We start from the raw sequence: 26,545 nt of genomic DNA on the forward strand, positions 1-26,545 counted from the left end.
CCTTGGATCTGTCTTAAGTCTCTGTTTAATATCTTTTCCTTAAAGGTGCATCCTGACTCCAACCTAACCTGCATAAGACCGCCAAACCACAGCCAGTTAAATGCTTGTTGACATCTTGGTAACACTGTTAGATCCTTTAGAGTAGGAATCATGTCAGTCGCTGCTCTGCTTCGGGGATCATGATATAGACTCTAGCTCAGTGGGTCTCAACCTTCTGAATGCTGTGGTGACCCCTAATCATAAAATTATCTTCATTGCTACTTTGTAACTGTAATTTTTGCTGTTATGAAACGCAATGTAAATTATCTGATATGCAGGATATCTGATATGCCACCCCTGTGAAAGGGTTGTTCAACTCCCAGGGGCCATGGCCCACGGGTGGGGAACACTGCCCTAGCTTACGGTAGGGGAATGACTAGCCTCCCTTCCCTTCTCTTTCTTGTGGTGCAGGGAATTGGCCTCTCGGGCCTTAAGTACACCAGGCAAGCATGATTTCCCTTTTCTGGGTTTTGGTCATGGACACGTGGACTTATGCAATCTTCCTACCTCGCCCTCAGAGCATCTGGGAATAAATGTGCCACGTGTTCCACTACGGATATTTCTTAGATATTTCTTAGATATTTCTTGGCATTACCTTTGCCAGGGCCCTAAGCTTCTCATAGGTCTGGCTCACGTCAGCCTGAGCCTGGAGTATGGTGCTGGAGTTGAAGTGAACGTCATTCTCAGCCTGCAGAACTGTCCTCGGGCCTTCTCCTAGAAAGCCCAGGGCAGATAGCACCTGTGTAGGAGGAAGGCCATGTGTCCACACCTAGCTCCTACCAAGTGGCAGGATCACCACCAAGATGGGGTCTGTGGTTGTACCTGGGGTTTCTTCTCGATGCTGTGGATGATGGCCATCCTGCTCTGACTGTCTCCCAACTCTTCAAGCTTCCAGGTATTTGGAGCCTCTTCTGGAAGCCAAGAGACATACACTATTATGAGAGCACAGGACTCAAGGGCTGCTTGGGGCCTTCCTCTTCCCTACTCACTACAAGGTGATCAAGGTCATTTTGGTACCTATTGCTTCCCCGTGCCTGGTTCTGTGTGAAGAGCTGTTAGAGGCTAAAAGGATTGAGCTGGACATTCCCGCTGAGGCTCATGAGTCTCTCGGGACTTCAAAACTCACAGGCCCAGAACAGGTAGGACACTATCCAGGGTTATACTTGGGGTAGGCAAGACCTGTCATCATGTGTAATAAGTACCATGGCTGTCCAGGGGGAAGAAGGGCCAGATGGTCTGGATATTTAAAGAGGGAAGGCAAGGCCCACTGGAGTCTGTCCAAGAAGGAGCATTTGCGGAGGGAAAGGCATGGTGCTGTGGTGGCAGCGGGTAGGCAGACAGAAGACACAAGCCAGCACCCCTCTCTGGGAATGAGAAAGCATGTCATCTGTATTTTTCTGTCCTCTGTCCCTGGGAGAGGGTGGGTGGCAGCAGCAGCAGCAGCAGCAGCAGCAGCAGCAAGCAAGCCATTGTACTCAGGCATTGTTAAGAATAGGCACAGAAAGGGGAAGAAAGTATAGAACTTGAAGGAAGACCTAGAAAATCTCAAACTCCACCGAGTTCATGAGACCATCTCATCTAAACTTCGCTGGTGTGACAAGCCCCTTCCTGTGGCTGTTTAGAGGCAGGGACATGCTGCCCTGGGCAATACAAGCTGTGTCAGATAACTCCAGTTACTTCTGTCTGCTGAGCCAGAAGTGGTCCTGAAGAAAATCTGGGAACAGACACCATGGAGGGGCTGAGGCCTAAGCCCCGAGACCAGTGGGGCAGCATGTGCCTTTATCCCCAGAGTCCTGAGCTCAAAGCAGCCTCCCCCCAGCTTCTTCCATTCGGGTTACAGATGGCCCAGACAGCCACAGGGAAGATGTACGACCTTCTCATTGCTGACAGACTTCAGACTCTCACTGCAGGTTATGACCTTGTACCTCTGGAGAAGAAGGCTATCTGCTGATGTGAATAATGGCTGCCTGGTGCTGCTAAAACTTGAGTCTCCCCCTGGGGTCCTCCAATGGTGTCTCTGCCAAGCCTTTTCCAGTCTTCTGGAGGTTCCTCCTATATAGAGGGACAGAGGTCCTGTTTAGGTGACCAAGTGGCTTCCCACCTGGCAGAAGCGCAAACTCTGTAGCCCTCCTGCAATAGTGGGAAAAGCAAAGACTGAAAATGCCAGGAGCCAATCCTGGTATCTCTGCCTTTGCTTACACCAGATAGGGATAGAGGACAGGCAAAAAGGCACCAGAGAGCTCCCATTATTTAACAAGTAACACTCAGGAAAAGCAGGGCTGGAGACACAAGAAGGAACCACTATTGCCCTCTGCCAAAGGAATTGTGATGGTGTAATGCAATGCTAGGAGTGAAATGTCACAGGCCCGGTGTGTGTGTGTGTGTGTGTGTGTGTGTGTGTGTGTGTGTGTGTAGAAACAGCCTTGGACAAGGAATCAAAAGGCCTCTTTGCTGGAGAGTCGTTAGGTCATAGCCTGTCCCCATCTCACCTCAATTAACTCATTTGTAAAGGCTGGTGGTATTCTAGCTGCTTGCTAACACATAGATATGTTTTTAAAATTATTAATTATGAGATCTGGGAGTAAACTTAAAAGGCAAAGGCCAAGCCGGGTGTGGTGGCGCACGCCTTTAATCCCAGCACTTGGGAGGCAGAGGCAGGCGGATTTCTGAGATCGAGGCCAGCCTGGTCTACAAAGTGAGTGCCAGGACAGCCAGGGCTATACAGAGAAACCCTGTCTCGAAAAACAAAACAAAACAAAACAAAAACAAAACAAAACAAAACAAAAAAAAACCCAAACCAAGACAGGGCTGGGCAGAGAAAAGAGAGAGGGGTGTGGGGATTTTTTTAATGGTTGTCAAATTAAGGAACTGAAGTGACTTCGGGATGAAGGTTCGTGAATATAAAGCTTTTTTGGAAATGTTCTTAAGCTGTGCTGGGCAGACCGAGCCAAGCCCAGATGTTACAGAGAGAACTTCAAATGACCTATGACTGGAGATACTGGCTGGAATCAGGGGTCTAGGTTGGGGGATGTTCCATCAGCTCTGGGCAGGGCCATCAAGACTTTCATTGGGGGAAGAGCGTGTAGCACTAATGCTCTGGGAAGATCTCACATTTGGTGTAGGAGAGACAAGTCTGGATCCTTTCCATGTCCCCGTGTGCACCATGTGTGACACTAGGGCTGCGGCAGCCCGCGCCTGCTCCTCTAGCTCGCGCAGCTCCGCCGCGAAGGCGCGCACGTCTTGCTCCAGGCGCAGGTGTTGCAGCAACAGGGCCTCGGCGTCTGCCTGGTCCTTCCCGCAGGATGCGCTCTCTAGTTGTTTCTGCCGCTGGAAAAGCCAGGAAGCTGCTTCGGCCGAGTCAGAAAAGTACTGTGGGGAGGTAAAAAAAAATGCTTAGAGCTAGCAGGTCCCAATACATCCAGGCGCCTAACGTCCCGTCCCGCTCCGCCCCGCCCCGAACGCTCTACCTGCCCAATTAGCAGTGCTGTTTGCAGCCGGGCGCGCCGCCTTGCGGCTCCAGCCCAGAGCAGCTGCCAGGTTCCCTGCACTGCTTCTGCCCTTTCCAGTGGATCTGGCTGTGTCAGGGGCTCTCTGACACTGAAGTTGCGTCCTCTCTGCATGAGATCTACACACACTGCCTGGTGGCGATGGAGTTCTGTTTCCAGAGCCTAGAAGGGTTGGGGAGGATGGTGAAGGGAGGGAGAGGGTGGCTCCTGGAGTCCCAAGCCTGGCTGGTAAGGAGGTCGGGATGTCACAGACCAAGGGAGTGGAGACCTTGTGTTTCTGCAGAGCAGTAGCGATCTGAGTGAGGTCCCGGTCCAGGACCGCGGTCTCCATTAGCTGTCTGTGCTCTTGCAACCAGGCCTCCTCCTCCTCACAGCTGCGCAGAAACTGTGCTCGCTGGAGGGTCTGCTCCAGCAGGGTACGTCTGGGGGACAGAAAAGACCATTAAGGGGCTTGGGGAAGAGCAGAGCATGGGAAGGGGGTTGCCCACTTGATCAGACCTGCCCCTTAGGCATGATTTTCCCAGAATGGCTCAGGGGTCGTGTCGAGGAAGTTTCCAGACCAGAAGGATTTCTGCTTGGGCAAGAGATGATTAAAGTTACAGGAAAGGTCTACAAACAGTTGAGGAGTTGAAGCAGACCCTTACCGGGCTCTGACAAGAGACACCAGGCTGTGGTGGAGCTCGGCCAGTGCTAGGGCTTTAGCCTGCAGCACCTCCACACTGGTACCCTGGGAGTCTAGCTGGGTGGTCTGGTGGACAAGATGAGTCACATGGGTCCTGTGGGCTGACACCTGGGCCTCCAGCAGGTCATGGCTCTGCAGCAGCGACACTATTTCTGCCAGCTGTTGCCCATAGACTGTGGAGCTGGCCAACACCTGGGCAGAGATGAGTGGTCAGTGCATTGCCCGGTGCTGGGTAGCTGTGGGCACCAGTGTTGGGAAAGGACCTCCCAGAGTTCAGCAGATCTCCTGTCCACCTGCAGCTCCCCAAGCTGGTGAGTGACAGCCTCCACCCCCTGCAGCAGACTCAGCACAGCCTTTGAGTCTTCCATGCGCTTCCTCTCCTCCTGTAGACACCGTAGGAGCCTCCGCCAGCGCCCCGTGATCTCCTTCTGCCTAGATAATAAGAGGAAAAGGTAGTCTGCCTCAGTTGGGGCAAGGAAGCTTGGCTGCTCTGGAACAGTGGCACCTCTGGAGCCAGGGTAAAGTATGGATGTGAACAGCCAGGCAGGGGTGGTTGAACAGAGTGTGTTCATAGTCAGAAGGGAGCCTGGAAGGTTGAGATTTTCACACACACACACACACACACACACACACACACACACACACACACACACACACACACACACACGTCAAGTCCCTATCTCTGTGGATGAAAACTGTCTTTCCAGCCACATAGACTAAAACCATGTCTTTTTTGTTTTGTTTTGTTTTTTTCGAAACAGGGTTTCTCTGTGTAGCCCTGGCTGTCCTGGAACTCATTCTATAGACCAGGCTGGCCTCGAACTTAGAAATCCACCTGCCTCTGCCTCTCTCTGCTGGGATTAAAGGTGTGCGTCACCACTACCCGATGTCAGTTTTGTTTCTTAACCCCAACCTGTTTTCGAATCCTGTTTGGTACTATCTTAAAAATATATCCATTGATTTGGGAAGTCACAGTTGTAACCAGGATACAGGAGGAGAGGCCTAATTGCCGGTCTCAAGGCCAGCCTGGTCTATATAGTAAGTTCTGTCTCTGTGATACCCTGTCTCAGAACCAACATAGAAAGCTGTGTTCAGAATGCCACCACTTTGTCACCTCACTGCCTTCCACCAGGATTGTTCACCAGCTTCATAACTAAACGGGTCTGCCCCCTTCTGTGGCAGCCAGGTGGTCACGGGCACAAAGGTTACAGTGTCTCACTCCTCTGAGCAAGACTGTGATTGCCTAACTTTCTGAGGAAAAAACTCAACCAATGCCTTTGCTTTACTACTTAAGGCCCAGCCTGACCTCCATCCCTCCCCTCCTGGCCCCATCTCCTGTGTCTTGGTCATGTGACCACGCCCCACCATTGCTACTTTTCAACCTTGTGAGGAATACCACCACTTTGGTGTACTGTTTTAGATGTTCCCTCTGCCTAGGACAGTCTGTCCTCCATACATCCCTGACCTATTCCCTCACTATCTCTGGTCCACTTCCACCTCCAGAGGCTCCTCTCTGGTGAACTATGCCACACCTTCCTGCCTTGGCCTCTCATTGTCGTGGGCCTCTTTATTTTTCTGAGAATTGAATCAAGGACACTGTGCATGGCATTCATATTCTGTCACTGAATTAGACCTTCACTTTTTGCTTGTTTGCTTTGTGAGACAGGGTCTCATTTTGTAGCCCTGCACTCATAGAGAGCTGTCTGCCTCTGCCTCCCGCTGCCAGGATCAAAGGTGTGTGTAGCCACACCTGGCCTGGGCCCTATTTTTAAAGATGCTCTCATGTAATTTATTGATTTATTTTTCTTGTTTTCCTTGCAAGTGTTTTAAGCTTTAGGAGGGAAGACATTTTTGTTTGCCCACAGCACTGCTAAATGTTTGATAATAGTGTGTAGGGATACAGTGGACACTGAATAAATGCCTGTTAATTGAGTGTGTTAGCCTTTCAGAGCTACCCAGGAAGAACCACGCTTTGCCAGAGGAGGTAAGTTATACCTGGTCCATGGGAGATCGATTATCTCTTAAGAGTGAACTTTGACTCCGCAAACCACCTCACCCTTCTGTGTGTCGTAGGGAGGCTTTGGCCTTTGTGAGGATGGGTCTACCTGCTTGGAGCTCACCTGCGGGCCATATCCGCCCAGCTGTGATACTCTTCCTGCCGGAGGATGTCTGCCATCTCACCCAAGGCCTGGAAGCGCCCTTCCTGGGGCAGGATGGCAGCCTCCAGAACGCTCAGCCTCTGAGTGGCTGCCTCCACTGTGGCTGGGTCGGTGAGGGAGGCTCTGGCCTGGTCTAACATCTGCTCTACGTCATTTAAAAAGCTTTCCCGGTGGGATGCCTTGCACTGAAAGCGGCGGGCCAGAGTGTCCAGTCGCTCCAGCTGTAGCAGCCTTTGCTGCATGGCCTGGCTCCTGCAGGCCTCTGCCCTCTCCAGTTCTGCCCAGCGCTGGGCCAGCTCTGCAGGGCCCAGGCCCTCTCGAGGTAGGAATGGCCTTCGGTTTTGGGCTCGGAGTGTTGTCTGCAGCTGGAAGAGCAGGGCCTCTGTGGCTCCTCGCTGCTGCCACCGAGGTGGCTTTTCCCGGGCACGGAAGGAGGCAAAGGCTGCCAGTAGCTGGCGCATGGCAGGCAGTGAGTCTGGGAAGTCCCGAGCTTCTAGCTGCATCTTCTTCTCCTCAATCCAGCAGAGCAGGTCAGCCACCAGTTGCTTGTATTGTGCCTGCAATACCTCCGTCTCCTGCAGCTGCAGCAGGATCTGGGGGGCGCAGAGCACTAGTGAGGGTACACTCAAGGGTGGGCCTCAGAGTGAAAGCCCCCTACCACCTAGTGCTAAGTGCCAGCCTAAGTCGTCCCCGTAGGCTGACACGCCTTCTCTTGGCTGAGGCTGCACTAAAATACCTCCCCTCCCACTCTTCAGAGGGGCAGGGGCATTATACATACACAGACCCAAGACACGGCAGCACTCCCAGCACTCTCTCCACAACTGGCCTGGGAGCACGGCTTGCCTTCTTCCACCTAATCTTGCCCCTTTGACCTTATCAAGGTTGTACCTCTCGGTTTTCTTGCCTTCTCTTCCCTGTGCCCCACTCCCTAAATCAGCTTTTAGACCTTGATTCAACACCGTCATTAAGACACTAACCCTGAGGACAGCCCTCCAGGTCTCAGCCTCTGCCCACGCATCCACGGTGTGGTCCCCTAGAAGCATGGATGCAGTGTAGTGCCTGCCTGTCAAAAGACCCTCTTCTAGGCATGGCCTTTAGGACTTGGCTCTGTAAGCCTTTTAATCTCATTACAACCTTAACCGTTTTTCGAGGGCAGTGGAGGCAGAAGTCCAGAAAGGGTCACTGCTCTCGTGGCTTCTCATGTACGCCAGGCACCGTGCTAGGTACTTTACTAACACTCCTATGGATGCTCAAACAGCCTTCTATCATTCACGAGTTGTCACCTCCATGTCACAAATGGGGCACAGAGAAGTGAGGCCACTTGGCCAAGGCCATGGAGCCATAAGGCACAGAGACAGCCAGTCAGATAGACCTGCCTCCCTTCATTACCAACCTTAGCCAGTCTCCTCTGGGCCGTGTGCCCCCGCTGCAGACGGGAGAAGTAGTGGTAGTACTGAGACAGGTAGGTCATGATGGAGCACTCATCTGGATGCAGGGCTGCCACATCCTCAGGGTCGAGCAGCTGGGCAATGCCAAGCTGCTGCTCAGCCACTCGGAAGGCAAAGGAGAGGTTATACAGAGGGCGGTCTGGACTCAGCGAGCCATAATCCAGCAGGTCCGGCCTGGGCAGAGAACAGGAAGGGTCCTCAGAAGAGCCTTTTGGTCTGCTTATGTTAGCCATCCACTGTTATTGTGACTGTTTTCCTCTGATCGTTCTGCAAGCCTCAGGCTAGAGCATAAGCAGGACTTGATAGGAGGGAGGGTTACTGTAGTAGAAGGGCTAGATCACAGGACGGGGTTGGGGCACCCCCAGAAGGAAGACACTAGCTAGAGAGAGGGCAGGGAAGAGATGAAGCACAGTAAGTAGAAAAGGCAGGGGTCAAAGGCAAAGCTGCCCACTCTGTGGTGCCAAAGGGAAGGGGGAGGGGCAGGCCCAGAGCAGGGCTCAGACCTAGGTACTCTCTATCTATGGCCCATTGGCCCTTCTCCTCCCAGACCCAGGGCATAGAAGCTGTGTGGAGGAGCAGGCAGCATCCCAGCCTGAGGCCCTGGGCTCAGAGCAGGGAGGCTCGGGCTTTAAGATGCACCTGTGAGCGTGGAGCAGGGCATTAAAGCCGAGCCCGTCACTCCAGCTTCGGGAGAAGTCAGTGATGTCCACATTGGTGTAGCCGGCTGTCTTCCGCTGACACCAGACCAGCAGGGCTTCCTTGGCAGACAGCAAAGCCGCACTGGCCCCAAACTCCTCCTGGCAGGACAGGGCAATGTGGTTGATGTGTAAGGTGACTGGAAGGTGAAGAACCTTCAGGGATGCCTGAGAGACTCCATGAAAGGGATGATGGGGGAAGGCCAAAGGAGTCTCTTCTGATAGCAGCCTTTATCTCTAGAACAAGTCTCCAAGCAAGGAGCCTTGGATGGATCCTCAGGGCAAAGGAAAAGTCTGATTTAAAAAAAAAAAATGTTGAGGGATGGTGACTTAGTTAGTGTAGTATATGTGACCAGGAACACAGAGGCCTATTTTTAGCACAGTGCACTTTTCCTTTCTCATCCTTTCCCACCTCATAGCCCTTCCTCCTAATAAAGCTAATTCCTGAAGAGTAATTACGTGTCTGCTTCTCTCATGAACAACAGCCCTTCTGATGGGCCAGCCACAGGCCTGAGGCCTCACAGGCTGGAAGGAGGGGCTCCCTCTGTCCTGCCACCAAGCTCCCTGCAGGCCAGGCTTGGGGCCTTTCATTTGAGCTCTCCATGGGCAGTTACTGTACCTTCATACACCGTGGAGGTGGAGTCCCTTTATATATTTAATTTCCTCTGGTGGTGCCAGTGATGTGTGTAAGAGAAGCTAGGACACTGCCCAGGATCTCAGCTAACCAGGGAAATGGCCTGAGGTGGCCGCAGAGGACCCTGGGAATCGAACTCAGGTCGCCAGGCTTAACTGCAAGTGCCTTTACCCATGGAGCCAATCCATGGGCCTCCACATGGTGAGCTTTGAGAGGCCTTCTCGGTGTGTCAGATCCATGACTTTTAAAATCAGGGTCTCAATCTCCAGCTTGTCTTGCCCAATGGACTGGCACGGAGCTGAGGGTGGTGGTTAGAAATTCATAGAACAGGAGCTGGAGAGATGGCTCAGTGGTTAAAAGCACTGATTGCTCTTCCAGAGGTCCTGAGTTCAATTCCCAGCAACCACATGGTGGCTCACAACCATTTGTAGTGGGATCTGTCGCCCTCTTCTGGTCTGTCTGAAGATAGCTACAGTGTACTTCTATACATAAAATAACTAAATCTTTAAAAAAAGAACTTCATAGAACAGAAACTTGATAGATATAAGAACAGTATGCTTATGTTTTCTGAGCCAGGTGTAGGGCCAAAGGAGGGATAGGAAAAGATGGAGACCATAAAAATACTGTTTCAGTGGTCTTCAGGATCAAGGGGACATTGCAAACTTCTGAGCTGGGGTCCCTTTATATATCTAATTTCCTCTGGTGTCATGAAGGTGGCAGAGATTCCGTGCTAAATGACAGTCGAAGAATGGCAGTGGCTGATGTCCAGCCACTCTGCCTCTCACCAGCGAGTACTAGCCCCCAGACTGTAGGAAGAACTCTAGCTCTTCCTTCAGCACATGGCACCATCCTGGGCCCTTTGCCCCTGGATGAAGGGTGACTACTCATTCACTCAGCACCAAGGGATCACCAACATGGGTGGAGTAGCTCTGCCCCAGGGGTCTGAGATGAAGCCAGGGCTGGGCCATGAGGCCTGGGAGCCTGAGACATACCCTGTCCAAGGAGATGTGGGAAATCTGGAAACGCAGAATGATGACCCAGAGGAGTCCCAGGATGAGTGACTGGTCCCCATCCACAATGTTCTCTGGCCCGATGAAGGGAATGGGCACCTGTGGGCACAGTTGATTGGGCTAAGCCATGAAGCCTATGGTCCTGAGAAAACTGGAGTCTAGGAGGACGGGAGATGGGAGGGGCCTGCCTCTTCCAGCAGAGGTCCTACAGGGAGAGTAGGCAATGAACAATGGCAGGGGAAAGATGGCTTTCTAATGGCTGGGACATTGGTCTAAGGGGACATTCTCTAAGGGGAGATATACTAGATTGGGCCACTGGGTGGAGGACCCTCAAAGGTGGTGCAGAAAATGAGAGTTCTTAAGTGAGCTAAATAGACACAGCCAGTGCCTGTCTCCTCCTCCTAGCGTTGCTGCACCTCAAGGGGGTGCCTGAGCCACTGGATCACCCCCAAACCTCAGTCTCCAGCCAGTGTTTCACCTCCAACTGAGCTATCAGAAGTTTAGAGTTCCCCAGCCCCACCCAGCCAGATTCTCCAAGCCCAGGCCTAGGCCCAGGTGCTATCATCTGCATCTAAGCAAACTGTGAGTGGCTCTGTGGGTCATAAGGGTGAAACCTCTGGTCTAGAGCTTCTTCCTTAGGAGGAGGACTGATTAACTCATGATGAGCACACATCAGAGTCTAAAGAACCTGCCAGTTACCCTCTGGCTCCATTGTCTCTACTGAATCATGCCACACCAAAGCCGAAGAATTCTGAGATCAGCTTTGCTTAAGGCAGCTCCGGTGCCCCATTCTAACACAGGACTTGGTGTCCTCGCATAGGCTGGCTGTCTCCGAGGCTTGAAGGTGTTATCTCTCAGGTGTCTGCATGATTATTCCCCTTTCTTCCTTTAAGCCTCTAGTTTGGTGTCGCTTCCTCAATGTGGCCTACTCCAACCACCTTACTTGAAATTGAAACTGCATTTTTTTTCTCCCACCTAAACATACACATCTGCTCCCATCCCTGCCGTGGTGGGGGTGTTGGTTTTGCTCCCTAACACATCCTCAGTTCTTAGCATATACTATGTAATAATGATGAGCTGAGTGAACAAAGAAAGGAGCGACGTCCTGTAAGACCAGACAGCTGGGAGCTGATCGCCAGCCCTGCCAGCAGAACTTCAGTAGGCATCGCACCCTGTGGGTGTATTCTCTTGTGCCCCACTGGTCTCTGAAGAATGCACCCATGAACTTCCCTCTCTCCCTGACCCTCTCATCCCTCTGTGTTCACCTTAGCTCGGGGCAAAGGAAAGCTTGTGTCCTCCTTCCAGGCTCTCCAGAGTCAACCCTCCCAGCTCTGGGTTTAGCAATAATCCATTGATCAATGAACTTGATCGCGGCAGGAGGAAATCAGCAAATATTCAGGACTTTGTTGTTATTGTTAGTGGTGGTGTGTGTTTACATATGTGTATCTGTGTTGGGAAAACACACACCCAGTTACCACCCTATGTTACAGGGTAGCCCCCACTTGAGATCGTCCTGCCTTGGCTTCTTTCGTGCTGGGATTAATGATGTTAACCACCACACCCAGCCTAGGAATTGCTCAATAACTGACTCTAGGGGAAATCAAAGCTGTGGCTTAACTGTGCTTGGGGTAACTCCCTTGTCTGGTGTTGACTACAGTTCCCTGAGCTATCTAGAGCACTGAGGTTATCACCTCCACGAGTGTCAGTGACCTGCTGTCTAATAAGCTCCTAAAGAAGCCGGGTGTGGAGCTATTCCTGTATTTCTAGGTGTCCAGCTTTCTGAAATGGGAAGATTGAGAACACTCAGGTCCTTTCCCTCATTAGACAGAGATGCTTTCAGTCCGGAGAGGGTTTTAGACTGTTCCTGCTGTGGCCAGCTGGTGGCTGTCTAAGCCAAGCATACAGGGCAAGGAGAACTTTGCTACACCCCTCGCCACCTCCTCAGCTGCACTTCTGGTACTCAAGCCCGGATCTCCTGCTCTGCCTGAGGCCTGGGCCTCCTTTGATGACCTCTGGTTCCTCTCACCCAGCCCTTCAGCCAGAAACACCTTCCCAGAACAAACCTTGGCCCTGAGGAAGGCCAGGGCGTGGCTGTTGTTCTCCAGGAAGTGCACGCGCAGGCGGCCCGGACTGGGCGCTGGTAGGGCCTCCCCAGAGATAAGCTCCAATAGCCGCAGTAGGTGGGCACCGTCAGCAAACTCTGTGTACAGGTTCTGGATCCTGATGCCCACCTGAGGAGTGGATTGAGGCAGATGTGGGGTCAGCCCAGCATCTCCTGCCCACCCCACTTTAAAGCCTGGGAGGGGTAGGCCAGAAATAGCTACAGGTAGATGACTCTACAGCAGACCCCCAGGTCACTGGTCAGAACTGGACGTCCTCAGACCTTGCTTACCCGTCCTAGTCGGAAGATGTTATTGATCCAGTTGGTGAAGGTCTTCTCCTGCATGTGTGTATGCTGAGCCTGGAGCTTGCGGACATGGCCTATCTCATACTCAGAGTCCATGGCCAAACTTGAACTCAGAAGGGCTGAGCTTTGGGCCTGGGTCTTCTCGTCAGGGACGCTGCGGCTAAGGAGGTGGAGGGTTGATGGGACAACCAGCTTATGAGCCTTAGCTCTTTGAGGGTGAATGGCGACTGGGCATTTCCCTGTGTCTGGAGGTGGTGGAGGCATGGGGGCTGGGAAGTACTGTGGAAACTGATGATCCTTCTGCCAGGAGTCTGAGGCCCTATCTTGATACACTGTCCCCATGGAGACAGAAATTACGGATTGGAACCTAAGCGAGTAAGAGGTCTGACTGGTAGCCTGCACTTGAATGACCCAGAGCCACCCCTATCCCAACTTTCCAGACTCTACTCTGAACACCTACTGCTATAGTCCTAGCACCACAGCCATGGCCCCTGCTCTTTGGCGGACAGAAGGGAGCTAGGGTTGCTCACCTTGGCAGTTGATGTCCGGGTCCTCATTAGGAGGTCCCACTGCTGGAATGGAGATACAAAATAGCAAAGCCTGGGGAGTGAGGGAGGGAACCAGAAAGGTCAGGCTGGAGGCACAGTATGGCCCTCCCCTTTGCCAGCCTGTCAGCACACAAGCAGCATTGTCCTCCCACCTGCTACAGGGCGGGACCCAGACAGGAGAGGGTGGCTCAAGAATGCTCTAGGCTCATTGCTAGGGGGTCTCCTCCTTTATCCTCTACCCCATCTCCTGGCTGTTTCCACTGTTGGCAGGTGAGGAGGGTCTTGTTGGCTCTAGTGAGAACATTGCAGGATGCTGAAGTCTAATGAGAGGTATCCATGATCAGGATTTCTGGCTAAAAGCTGTAGACTCCCTTTCTCTTCCACACCCATCCTAGGATGATTGAAGGAGCCGTCTGACAGCCTCTCTCTAACTAGGAATAGCCACAGGAAGCTGTAGTGTCTTGGGCTTAGATTCCCAGGTCTTGAATAGATCTGGGCCACAAGCTCAGCTTAGCTAAGTATTGAGAAGCCAATGACAGATTTATTGTGGCAGAAGGTACCCAGGGAAGCAGCTCCTGCTCATAGCTCCTCTATGAGCAACAACCCCTTCCCACAGGCTTCCTGTCAGTAGTCTTGACCTCTTCTCTCAAAAGCCTTGGCCACAGGGACACTTCCTTGAGGTGCTGTAGGCTCCCCCACCCTCACCCCAGTCTTCAGACATTCACACACAACCATCTCAGAGACTGGGACCCAAGTTCAGTTAGTTATAGGTAACCACCGGGGCAGGTGCTCGCTCTTCCTGACTGCAGCACAAGCCCTCTGCATGGGCTGCCTGATGCCCCAGACTTTGATCAGCTCTAAGGAATATTCTAGAAGAAATGCTACAGTCTTCCAGGCCCAGTTCCTGTTTTGCAGGGAAAGCCTTGTCTTCAGCCATAGCACCCTGAAGGTGCCCAGTCTCATCTGTAAGGGAAAGCTTCATCGGGAAAGCCTTCTGGGTTTGAGGGGCTCTGGCCTCAGCTCCTCCAGGTTTGTGAGATCTGAGGTCAGACAGAACTGTACCATGCTTTGTTGGTAGGTTTAAGCAGAGGTGACTGTTTGGTTGTTAGATGTGGGGTTGGAGAAATGGGACTGTGGTCAAGGGCACTGGCTGCTCTTCCAGAGGATCTGGATTCTGTTTCTAGCACCACAGGAGGCTTACAGCCATCTGCAACTCCAGTTCCAGTAGATCTGGTGCCCTCTTCTGGTTTCCGAAGGCACCAGATAGTCAGGCAGTGAACACACACCAGACAAGCACTTGTACACATAAAGTACAATCAATCTTTAAATAAGATATTGTTGGACAGGATTAGAGGACTGCTCTCCTTCCCATGCCCCCTCCCCTGGCTCAGCAGCAACTAGAGCCAATGCATATTGTACAAGGGGCAGCTCCTCATTGGCAGTGAGTGACGAAGCCCTTGGTGAAAAGGTCAATTGGTCTTTGAAATCCTTGCCAAGAGACTGAACTTTCTGTTTGAGCTGGACTGAATGATACATACAGATGGGTGAACTGGCCGTAACTGAAAACAATCTAGCAGGAACAGGACTTCAGGTGCTGTTTGCTCCAGCATCCCAAACATTGTTACTGCAGATCTGGGTTTCCTATGCCTCGTTCAATACCTCCTCTCTGCCAGCCCAGAGGGACTATGTGGAACATCTTCCTAAGTGCTGGGGTGGTACCTGTTGAAAATGGGATGAGGAAAACACATGTATTTTTGAACTGGTATCTGTGACTAGGGGGAATGAAATACTCCAATTGGCTTAAACTAATCTGGATCCATCCAGGAAAGAGGGGAGGAGTCTATTCTACCCTAACCTCATGCCTCTGGATGATAATAAAAAAAATATGTTGTGCTAAATGACAGTCCAGGCTGGCATCTTCACAAGGGTACATGGGTGACAGAGGAAAAGCCCAACACCTTCTGCAGGTGGTATACACCTGAGAGGCACAGGACCTTGAGGTGCACCCCCCCTCCCCAAGTACTACTCACAGTCCTTCAGTGTGGGCTTTTGACCTCTCGAGTGGAGTACGAGACCTCTTTCCCAGAGAGGATGAGGGAGGAATTAGGGTCACAAGGGATGGCATGGAGAAGAGGTATACCTCTCTAGACTCTTGCATCTCCTTTGAAAATGGACCCAAGGGACCACTTACCTCTTAAAAAGTGGACACAGTTACAAGAAGCTAGTGGCAGTGGGGATTGACACTTTTAAATGAGATTTTAAAGGATAGAGGCATTGTGTGATTTACATTGCTAAATACTATGTGCCTGATACACTCTTGAACCAGGGATGACTTGAATAGACTCAGGCTGTTTTGGGGTCCTGCCGGTAGGTTACCTGGCCATCTGCCTACATAACCCTCAACAAGCCCAAGTGCAGTTTCTTTCTCCTTGGGCTCAGCAGGGCTTCACTGGGAGGTGACGATGGCAGGACCCAGCGGAAGCACTTACTTCCCCTCACCTGCAGAGGGTCTTGTGATCCAATGTGTGTGGTAGTTACAAATAGGCTCTTTAGAACCAGGGAGAGCACAAGTAGGTGTGTGTTTCCCCAGTGTGTAAACACTCTGAGGTGGCTTCTTTGAAAACCAGGATGATACATTATGGTGGGCTACATATGAAACGTCTGAAGGCGTGGTCAGTAGAGAGGTGATGGGATCATAAGGGTTCTGAATTTATCCACAGATGAAGGTGAAGACAGGAAAGCAGGTCACTGAGGTGCACCTTTAAAGACCCCGTCCTGGGTTCTGCTATTGGCTGCCAAGAGGCAACCACCTCCTCTGCCGTGTGCTCCTGCTGCTATGGTGTTCTGCCTCATCCCCAGCTCACAGCTGACCTCTGCACTGAATAACCTCAGACTATTGGCCAATTTAAACTTTCCCTCCTTGAAACTGAATTCTGTCTAGCATTTCTCTGACACAGAAAACCGACATGAGGATGGGGCAATACAGAGTGAATGTATGTGTGAGGTGGGAGGAGTATTTGAACAGTCTAGGAACTGTGCATTGGTCCTGAGAAGACACAATCTTTTATTTTTATCACCATTTCTGTTTTTTCCTTCTGGTAAAGTTATTATGAAGAACAAGAGAATGTAACAAAAGTAGACCCATGGTTTCTTTTTGTTCAAGAACATCACCAGGTCAGAGCAAGCTTAGCTGCTAGGCATCTCCCAGCAGAAGGTGGAGAGGAGTGGGAAGGCAGATCCCAGAAATCTTAGCCTGCTGTCCCTAGAAAGGCCTCCTCTGAGGCTCTGTACAGAAGTGACTTGGCCATATCTACATTGAACATACGGACGCATTTTAGAGACAGACTCACGAGACATACATTTGTGATTATATTTAGGTAGATATATGACAACTGTGCAGAGAAAGCAGAAGACAACTAGGAGGAAAGTCAAGACCTCCCAGGCATCACCTCTCCATGGACACTGACACAAATACAGTTACAGCCCCGGGATCAAACATTCACCTGTGTGTGTCCAATTAATAAAAACACGCTTTCAGAGTAAAGCAAACACTGTGTTTCTCTTAAAACCATTATTTAGAAAGTAAGATAGGAAGTGTGAATGGTGGCGTAAGTATTCTGTTTTACACAGACTACCATAAAACAAACGATGTAGTTCAGACTGGCTTCGAACTCATGGTAATCCCCCTGCATCTGCCTCCCAAGTGCTGCGAAATGGGTGTGAGCTCTTAGCATTTTCTCTTAAATCCCCGGTTCTGACCCTGAGGTTGCCAGATGCAGACAATTAGGGATTGGAGTATGTTTTTGTGAAGATTCAGGGATGCTGTTCAGATTCATTCATTTCTGCTGCTGTTGGTCATGTGGTCACTGCTGCGCTGTGATTCCTACTTCGTAAGTGATGGTGACAGTGTTCTTCTGCTGGGCCACAGAGCAGGGTACAGTAGGAGGCAGCCCCTGCGGCGCCTGACTAGGTGGGCTTGGGAAAGAACACTGAAGAGGCAGAAGTAGACCAATCCTGGCCCAGATAGGCACTCCTGATGTGAGGTGTCTAGCTTGGAAGAAAAGGTATTACAGAGATTTCTTCAGAGAGGCTACATCTTGTGAGAAAAACATACCTGGACACAATGAAATGCATTTCTTTCTTTAAAAATCAAACAACATCATCAATCACCAGGGCGCTGGTCTCTTCCACTCACAGCTCAGGATGGGGCTGCTCTCGCTTTACCTGGGTCCGAAGGCTCTGGGACTCCACACAAATCAAGACAAGCTTTATTGAATTTAAATTCTGCCACCTACCAAAAAAGCTTTGGGGACATTCAGTGGTTGAAGGGCACACAGGTCTTGCCAGGGGCTGACAGTTTGTGAATTATGAATTCCTAACTGAGGGAGGCTTGGCAGGGTCAGGCAGCAGGTGCTGGGACAAGACAGGTTCTCCTTGCCTGGCTGCCTACTCTGATGGGGACTGCAGATGGGCCCACACAGACATGGCACATCCTCTTTCAAACCTGGGTATTAGTCTTCTCTTTGGTTTTTAATCTATGGAAGGCAGAAACTCTCTGTTCTGTTCCTTTTCCTCTCTAGATAGAGCAGGAAACACAGTAAGAAAAATAAATTAGGTCCTTTGCTGCCTCTCAGTGCCCCCTGAAGGACAAAGAGGCTCATGGTAACTTACTGTCCAGCACAGCTCTGATGGCTCCAGTGAGTCCCTGGCTCAATCCCTGAGTGCCCAGACTTCGACAGCCTGTGTCACACCTACATTCTTCTTTGGATAATTTTTTTTTCTTCTTATTCTTTGATCTCCATATCTATATACTGCTCTTCTCAATATTTTGATAGAAACTTCAGGATTTTAGAGGCATAAAGACCTCATCTAGTGTCCGGGATCTGCCCTCCCTGCCCTACATATGAGAAAACCGAGTCACGGAGAGGACGGAACTTTGGCCACGGACATTCAGCGAGTCAGTGGCAGAGCAGACTTCAGGCCCAGGCACCACCCCTCCCACCCCAGCTGTGGGCCCTCAGTCAGCCTTTGGCAGGGACTTCCTGTGGGAGGGGGGCACCAGGTGTGGGGGCAGGCTGTTGGGCAGCTCGTAGCCGTCCAGCTTGATCTTGATGAGGTGCTTGGCCAGCGCGAACTCCTCCTCGTCTAGCATGCCGTCGCAGTCGCAGTCGGCCAGCTTCCAGATCTTGCCCAGGACACTGTTGGGCAGCTTGGAGGTCACCATCTCCTTCTTGGCGTTGACACCCGATATCTTGCCATTGATGGGTGACAGCGTGTAAAAGAGTTCGTCATACACCGGCTTGTCTTTAGCCACGACCCACTCTTCCTCATCGGCCCCCTCCTTGGCCCCCTCCCCATAGCCCTGGTTGAAGGGCCCCTCTGTGGTGCCATCAAAGGCGCCGCCCTGCACCATCTGCGTGGGCATGTTCATCTCCTCCTGGCTGATGAGGCCCATCAGGGATGAGATCTTGTTGGTCAGCATGTTGTCCACAGCCTCGATCAGCTTGGGCTTCAGTGAGTGGAACTTGGTGAAGTCGTAGTTCTCCAGCTGCTCCTACAGGAGGGAACCCAGATCTGGTGTTATGTTCTCTGCAGGAGGCACTGGAGGGAACGGGATTCCCACCACACCCTGGGCCATTCAGAAGGCCTCTTTGCTGGGGCACCCATGTCCAATCGCCCCAGGTGCAAGAGGGGCTTAGAACAAAAACAAGCTTCAGGGTTGAGATGTGGCTTTTCTAGAGTAGCTGGTATCTCTGTGGCTGCAGGAGTTACAGCAGCCTCCTATGCCTGTGAAAACCCTTTCACCTGCCCTTAATGCGGAGAATGAGTTTGCTCTCAGAAAGGTTCTGCTAATACGTTAGTTACTGCCACACAATCCAGAGAGTCGTGGAAAAGGGCAGAGTCACAACCTTTTTCACAATCACGGGCTACCCCGGTGAGTAAAGACGAGGGGCCACATCTGCTTTATCTGTTCTTTGTTAAAAACTCGGGGACCATATTTAGAAAAAAATAAATAAAAACAAACTCCCAAAGACTATTATTTGAGAATGTTGTAGCTGGCTGTGTGTGGTACCATGTCTCATAATCCCAGCATAGTAAAGACTATAGAGTTGCTGCAAGCTCGAGACTTTCCTGGTCTATAGAGCAACACCCTGTCTCAACTGCCCTGGTTTCTGATGCAAAGCACTTTGGTTTTGGATTATTTGAAGATACCAATGCTACTGCTTGGGGCACAAGCTTCTTGGCTTTAACCTCTTAGGAACGAACCTAGGAGGCTCCCGCACTGGAAACTGTAGGGGAACCTCACAGAGGCAGCACGGTCTCTACACCGAAGCTTCTCCAACAGGGTACCTATCGGGGCTGTGGGGATTTTGTGCCTGTAGGCTAATCAGTTATTTCAAAAGTATGGACAAATGAGCACAAGTTGAAACCTAAGCAGCAGGGTGAATATCAAGCCAGGTCACAACAGGTCTCCACCTCATCTCTTGGAAGAAGTGGCCTGTTAGCAGAGCACAGGCTCTAGAGAGGGCTGGGAAACTCAGCCACTGTCCTTCCAGGGTGAAGCCAGCTTCCGGGCAGGAGGGTCACAGAGGCTCTCTGGGTAGTGATAGAAAGCCCGTTCTACATAGTTTCTCTTTGTTTACTTGTACATCCATACTCGTACATCCACCCACCCACCATTATCCATCCTTCACGAAGCCATCAGGTATCCACCTCTTATCACTGCCGTTATCGACGGATATACATCAGGCTCTCCCAGGCCCAGGGATGGGCTCTGCTTTAAAGGAACCTTGGTCAAACAGGAGGAAGACACCAGGAGTTCAGTGTCGACTTTCAAAAGAGCCATGCAAAAAGGATAACATGAAGTAGAAAGGAGAAACCCAGTAATCAGAAGGGAGAAGGGATATCACATAGGTGTCTGAAGTTAAGGGAAGCTGCTTCCTTCAAACACATATGACTCTTTGGGCACTCCGGGAGGTAACTAGGACCTCATTTATTCATTACCGTGACATGGGACTATAGTTGAACTTTCTCTGGCCTTGAACAGGGAGAACTACCTAGGGCTTAACATCAGCACACTTAAAGATCTAATGAAAAATGGTCTTCCAAGTAAATGCAGAAACATTGAGAAAGAGTGTGTGAATGTATGTGTGTATCTTGTGTGTGTGTGTGTGTGTGTGTGTGTGTGTGTGTGTGTGTGTAGGTGCATGCCTGTGCAAAGAGGCCAGGGGCAGCTGTCAGGCATGTTATGTTCCTCTATTGCTCTCAGATTATTTGTTTGAGGCAGGGTCTTTCCCTGAACCTTGACTTATATTTCTCTGGTAGGAGAACAAAAATTGTGATCTCCAGGGTGTGCGGCAGGGCAGGAGTTCTGAGCTCACATTTGGAAGGAGAGCCGCCCCCTAGCACTTAGACTGTAGAGGGGACAGAGCAGCCTATTGTGTCTTCAGAATGGACCTCCCAACACCTGCAAGCAGCCAGCATTGTGCATTTAACCTGCTGTGATGAAACCCAGTTGTCTGCACCTGGCCGGGCCCTGGAACAGGCAGGCCTGCTATGTACAGTGAGTTCTGGTTCTAGGTCCTGCGTGCTCGCTGGTTGATTAGAGCCACAGGATTCTAATCACCTCCACCATCAGCAACAAACAGTGCTCCAGTACTCAGCCCTTCTGCTGACAGTGTCACAGCGAGGGCGAATGAGTCAGCTGCTGAGGAGGGATAGAGGGCCTTCCTACACAAACATTCCAAAGTGCCTGGGTAAGGAGTCTGAATTACCCTGGGTGCAGGGACACCTATCCCATCCTTGGGGACTGACTCTCAGTCTTGAGCACACAGGGTACCTGTGTCTGGCAAACAGCCATGTGGGGATGACATTTGCCCAAACTGCCAGCCTGCAGAGGACAGGAATTCTGATGGCAGCTGTATGAAGAAACAAAGAGCAAACAGCCACAATTCTGCAGGAATGACTAGAAAACAGCAGCTATGTCTGCCCAGAAAGCACACAGGAAATAAACTGGTCCCTGAGGTCCTCACAGACCAAGCAGAGGTGTGAAGGACAAGCTGTTGCCCCTCAGCAGTTTTCAAGCATGTGATAAGGCAGAGCAAGGGAGATGATGGCTCTGCTGCCCTCTGCTGTTCAGGCAGTGCAACTCATCCCCCGGAGAGGAGGGGGGTGTTGGGGGTGGGGTGGGGGGTAAACTCTTCAGGCCAACTGAGTGTGCAGTAACAGCATGGTGTTTCTAGTGTTCTCAACTGGCAGGACAGTCATTGTGTAAAAGGCCAGATTCCTTTAAGACAGACACAGAGCAACATGTGTTGAAGTAAGGGGCTGTCCAGGTGATCAGCCATCTCTATGGATTGGCTAAGTTCTGGAAGCTGTTTTAGGCTTCCTATATATTTTCAGTTAATATCAGTTGTTCTTGGATTTCTGATGGGGTTGAAAAACCACATAGTCTCCTAGCCAACCCAGGCTTTTTACTTTGATAGGAAGAGTTTTGAGAGGATGGTTTTCAGTTGGCATTCAATCTAAAGCCAAGGCATAGCCAGATGTAGAATTATAAGTCTTTTAAGTAAGGATAGATGACAGAGGTTCTGTTTAATTAACAAAGATGATGGACTGGGTGTTAGGTCTCTTGTACTTTATAAATTACAAAATAATAATAGTTATGTTCAATTATATCTGAGACAAAATAGTCTTGTAATTGGACAGAAAGGGGGAAATGCTGTGGAGAGCCCTGGGGCTAATTATATTTATGTTAACTCTGTTATCCTGTGAGTGGCTTCGAACAAGGACTGAGTCAGCACTCAGGTGATTTCCTGTAAACCTGCTTCCCACCATAATTTGTGAAATAAAGGAGAGCTGATGATTGGACAGATAAAAGGAAGGGTGGAGCAGAAGGTTGGGAGAGAGGAAGGAGAAAATGGAAGAGGGAGAGGATGTAGAGGAGGAAAAAGAAAAGCGGAGCAGAAGCACCTCAGGGAACTGGAGAAACCACAAGTCTAAGGGGTCTCATAGATGTGGAAGACGGTGGTAGTGTAGCGGGAGATCTGCCCAGTCTAGGCGCACAGCATGTATCCATATTAACTGTGGTGTGTTTTCATTGCCGGGGCATACCTGGGAGATTTACCTCAACAGGCCCATGTTAATGTGCACAGACAGATACAGGTTCAGGGTCTATTTCTGTTATGGGAGCCCACCTAGGGTCATGTGAGAGGCCCAGAGGGATGGAGTGGAGCTTCCGGGTCTTAGAGCAGTCACTCTGTGGTTTGGGCAGTGTATCACTAATGAGCACCATGACACACATGGGTATTTTTCATTTAAGCCAAGATACTAAGTTCCCTTCCAAATTGAAGTTCCTTTATGAAGGGTGCAAGGGAACAGCTGTTCTGCAGTTGGGCCATGGAGTGCGGGACATAACCTAAGGTGTAAAAGAAAGTCTCAGCTGGGCAGTCGAGGCACACACCTTTAATTTTAGCACTAACAGGCAGAGGCAGGTAGATTTCTGAGTTCCAAGCCAGCTAAGGCTACAGAGTAACCCTGTCTCAAAGGAAGAAAAAAAAAACTCTCTGGGAAACAACTAACCACCTCAAGTTAGTTATCTTGTGGCCAGAAAAAAAGAATTTCCTTGGGCTGGAGAGATGGCTCAGCAGTTAAGAGCACTGACTGTTCTTCCAGAGGTCCTGAGTTCAAATCCCAGCAACCACATGATGGCTCACGACCATCTGTAAAGAGATCTGATGCCCTCTTCTGGTGTGTCTGAAGACAGCTACAGTGTACTTATATATAATAAATAAATAAATCTTAAAAAGAAAAAGAAATTCCTCTTCCGAACAGAACACCCATTTTATTGCTAGAAAGGAAAAGAATATATCTCTGTATTTGTCATAAAACAAATTCCCTCCTACTTGGTTGCCTAGTCTAGCCTTGATATGAGGGTTTGTGCCTAGTCTTATTACATCTTGTTATGTTGTGTTCAGTTGATAGCCTGAGAGGCCTGATGTTTTGTGAAAAGAAATGGAAAAGCAGTGGACTGGGGTGGGGGTTGGGGGTGGAGGTGGGAGGAGAGGAGGGGACTGGAGGAGGGAGGGGAGACTGTGGATGTATTTTATAAGAATAAATTTTAAAAAAAAATTAAAAACCAACCATTTGACTAGATCCTGCGACCAGATCATAGCAGAAGCACTTGCCTTGACTGCAGACATAAGGAGCTGTCACCAGAACAGTGAGTCTCATCCGTTTCCCCGCACTGGCCACGTCAGCGTTTCATTTATTACAGCTGACCTCACCTCTGTGCTGCCCACTCCTTTCTTCCTCATCTCCGAGGCCAGTGGGGAAGAGAGTCCCAACCTTAGCCACACGTTCACTTTAGCTACTCTCTGCCATGCAGTAACACAACCGTTGGTCTCAGGGTGAAACCTATCCACCTATCAGTTTCTTAAATATTGAGACCAAGTTTGAAAGGAGATTTACATACGAACCTAGTCTTTAGCTTCTTCTGACTCTGTGAGTTCATATTCCCATAGCACAGTGACTCCCCACACAGGCATGCCATACATTCTTCAATCTTCCTGGACCCAGGGCCCCAACAAGCCCCACTCTGTGACTGCGGAATCATTTACCTGTAGACATGCTTTGGGAACCCACATCTCTACTAGATATGAAGAGACAAAAAGAGGTGACATTGTACAGCTGGTGGCTGCGTGCCTCTGAGCTCCTGTCATGTGCTTTATAGGGAGGACTGTGGGCCTGTGCAGATGTAACCAGCTAGGCAATGTGGCAAGGACTCTAGTTTCTACAACCTCCTCTTGACACTGTTATGCGTCTCCCAGTACCTGCATGGCCTTGACCTCAGGGAAGTCCCCTGCAGAAATCTGGTATTCTCGCTGCAGCTGAACATAGATTTCCGGGAGCCTGTAGATAAGTTCTCGCTTCTTATTTTCTTTTCCAAACATATTTGGCATTTCCTTCTTCAGGTAGCTGATGATGTAGGCGTGGACCTGAGGGGATATGTCAGATGAGCATATCACACTTTAGACAAGAGATAAATGAGACCCCATTCCATGCACAATTCTGATCCTCAACCACAAGAGAAGATGAGGAGCCAAGCAGCCTAAGGGCAGCTAGAATGCACTTCCAGAGTTCCAGAGAGTGGCCTGGACCAGGTAATCCGAGAGCTGGATTTAAGGAGGAACCAGGGGGAACACATATGCTGAGACTACACAGGAAGGGTAAGCAGAGAGAACCCCAGTGTCCAAGACTGGGTAAGGGGTCCCAACGAAGTAAGAATGACCACTGGGCACGCCTCAAGGGGCAGAATGCTGTCATCTCCACAGGTGGCACTAAGTAACTTCTGTATGAGACCAGCTGCCTGTGACCAGGCTGGACGAAAAGCTCTCTGGGGAGGAAACGCCCCTAAGGGCAAGCGATCCCCAGCAGGGCTGTCTGGCTTGTCACACCCTTCCCTTACAGTCCCATTATTCCACTTACTTCCAACTTCAGCTCAGTAAGTTGTATTCATTACAAAAGTTTTCTTTATAGAATTTTAAATGTACAGAGTAATTCAGACACCAAATAACTAAGATAGGAAAGGATATTAAAAAAAAAAAAAAAGGAGCAGGGGCTGTCGAGATGGCTCAGCGGTTAACTAACTACTCTTCCAAAGGTCCTGAGTTCAAATCCCAGCAACCACATGGTGGCTCACAACCATCTATAATGAGAGCTGACCTCCTCTTCTGAGGTGTCTGAAGACAGCTACAGTGTACTTACATATAATAATAAATATAAAAAAAAGGAGCAGTGATTTACAAATTAACTACGTAGAATGGAAAATGCTACTAAAGAAAACAGACTTCGTTAGCATCTAAGAGAAGGAGGAAGCTGGAGAGAGTGAGCAGATCTGGGCCATCTCTCAGCTGAGAGCCTCTGGTATGTGTGCACATGGGCGGGGCCAACAGGATCTGAACAGCAGGGCAAGCACGAGCAGCGTACACGGGCCATCTGCAGATGCGTGCGTTGGGCTGTATGACTATTGCTTAGGGACCAGCTTCTTAAACAGTGGCTGTTTAACTGAATGTTGGGGTTATCTGAAATAAAATTGGCAACAATTAAAGCTTTCTGAATGCATGACCAAAAATGAACGCACAACCAAGCCTGTGAAGAACCTGAGGTGCTCACTTGCCCCTGAAGTACTGTGTGACTTCATGGCAACTTTGGTTCTGAACATACAACACGTGTACTTGGCACCAAGCATGATGTCACACCACATACTGACAACAAACTGTCCGAAATACCTCTGCTCCGATCCAGACTGTTTGTGGGTTTGTGGTAATAATGTTTTTCAGTTAGTGCTGGGCATGGTAATTCACGTTTGTAATCTCGGCTCTTAGGATCCTGAGACAGGAGGATTGCCACAGGTTGAGGCCAGCCTGAGCTACACAGTATGTTCCAAGTCAGTGTGGGCTACTGAGTGAGACCTATCTCTCACTTGCCCCTGCTAAAAGAATTCAATAATAAACCAGAAACCCAAAAGATAATTTTTTAAGGTGAAAATATGTGAAACGAAAATATATGAGGATGCAGCCAAGTCCTATTGAGCAAGGGCTTGTTATTCTGTTCAGATCAAAGCTGGTTCTAATAACACATGTGATTCTAACAGCCTTAAGGAGGACTTAAGGGGGCCTTTCGAGGCATCTGAGGTCAGCCTTCAGAGAAGCAGGTTTCCATATATAGGCTTGAGCACTGACATCCACAAAGCCCAAGCAAGGATGGAGCTATTTTTAAAGCCTTGCAGTGGATAAGCATTTACGGGCTCATCACTACACACCACACAGAGACTTTCACACACTTCAGCCTCTATCAACCCGATGAGCTACAGAATGCCAAACTTCTCCAAGAAGGAATTTGACACTGCACGCAGGAAAGCCAGGCCCTGTACATTACATGTGACTAAGAGGAAACTACGTTTTTGGAGAGCTAACTAAATTCCACAGAGCTGCAGTGACCCTGAGAGTCCCTGAGCTCTCCTCGTCCTCACCGGCTCCTTCCTCAAAAGCCGCTTTGTTTTCTTGTTGAGTAAGCTTTCCACATGGGTGGGAGTCTTTCCTATCCTTGTGCAGGATGGGGTCTGACAGTGAACTTGATTCACTTTTGGCTTTTGTCCATCTATCCCAAAGAGAAGTTTGAGATCCGCACAGGTTTACAGACAAATAAAACTAAATTCTATTTCCCAAACTTGTATCTGGGCTTTCCTAAAATAGCTTTCTCTGAGGAATCATGCAGTAAGCTTTGTGTGTCATCTCAGAGCAAACAGACTTCTGGCAGGCTGCCTCCCCACCTGACAAAAGGTGAGGAGGCAAAGGCTCGCCCAGACCACGAGAAGCTCTCTTGTTCCTTTGAAGACAGCATTGACAACATAAAA

The 26,545-nt window shown here is 50.0% G+C and overlaps 2 protein-coding genes across 4 annotated transcripts in view; both read right to left on the reverse strand.

Moving 5' to 3' along the window:
- The window catches only part of Sptbn5 (spectrin beta, non-erythrocytic 5), a 47,421-nt gene extending 31,510 nt beyond the window's left edge, over positions 1-15,911 (reverse strand). Inside the window, exons 1-15 of one of the 2 annotated variants that reach the window (NM_001370938.1) lie at positions 13,111-15,911; positions 12,566-12,740; positions 12,237-12,404; positions 10,156-10,272; positions 8,474-8,631; positions 7,780-8,008; positions 6,348-6,979; positions 4,521-4,659; positions 4,190-4,419; positions 3,814-3,967; positions 3,507-3,707; positions 3,151-3,408; positions 1,965-2,091; positions 862-950; positions 635-778 (exon numbers count right to left, since the gene is read on the reverse strand). In NM_001370938.1, coding sequence (NP_001357867.1) covers positions 635-778; positions 862-950; positions 1,965-2,091; positions 3,151-3,408; positions 3,507-3,707; positions 3,814-3,967; positions 4,190-4,419; positions 4,521-4,659; positions 6,348-6,979; positions 7,780-8,008; positions 8,474-8,631; positions 10,156-10,272; positions 12,237-12,404; positions 12,566-12,676 — 2,757 coding nt within the window. In that variant the 5' untranslated portion in view covers positions 12,677-12,740; positions 13,111-15,911. Of the gene's footprint in view, positions 1-634; positions 779-861; positions 951-1,964; positions 2,092-3,150; positions 3,409-3,506; positions 3,708-3,813; positions 3,968-4,189; positions 4,420-4,520; positions 4,660-6,347; positions 6,980-7,779; positions 8,009-8,473; positions 8,632-10,155; positions 10,273-12,236; positions 12,405-12,565 lie in introns of both variants that reach the window. The other variant, XM_030251931.1, reaches the window with a different exon arrangement.
- A 573-nt stretch (positions 15,912-16,484) lies between these two features.
- The window catches only part of Ehd4 (EH-domain containing 4), a 65,089-nt gene continuing 55,028 nt past the window's right edge, over positions 16,485-26,545 (reverse strand). For both annotated transcript variants that reach the window (NM_133838.4, XM_017319352.2), the window contains exons 5-6: positions 23,961-24,125; positions 16,485-18,682 (exon numbers count right to left, since the gene is read on the reverse strand). In NM_133838.4, the coding sequence (NP_598599.2) occupies positions 18,146-18,682; positions 23,961-24,125 (702 nt within the window). In that variant the 3' untranslated portion in view covers positions 16,485-18,145. The remainder of the gene's footprint in view (positions 18,683-23,960; positions 24,126-26,545) is intronic.

This window comes from Mus musculus, chromosome 2, assembly GCF_000001635.26.
Source record: "Mus musculus strain C57BL/6J chromosome 2, GRCm38.p6 C57BL/6J".
Taxonomy (NCBI): Eukaryota; Metazoa; Chordata; class Mammalia; order Rodentia; family Muridae; genus Mus; species Mus musculus.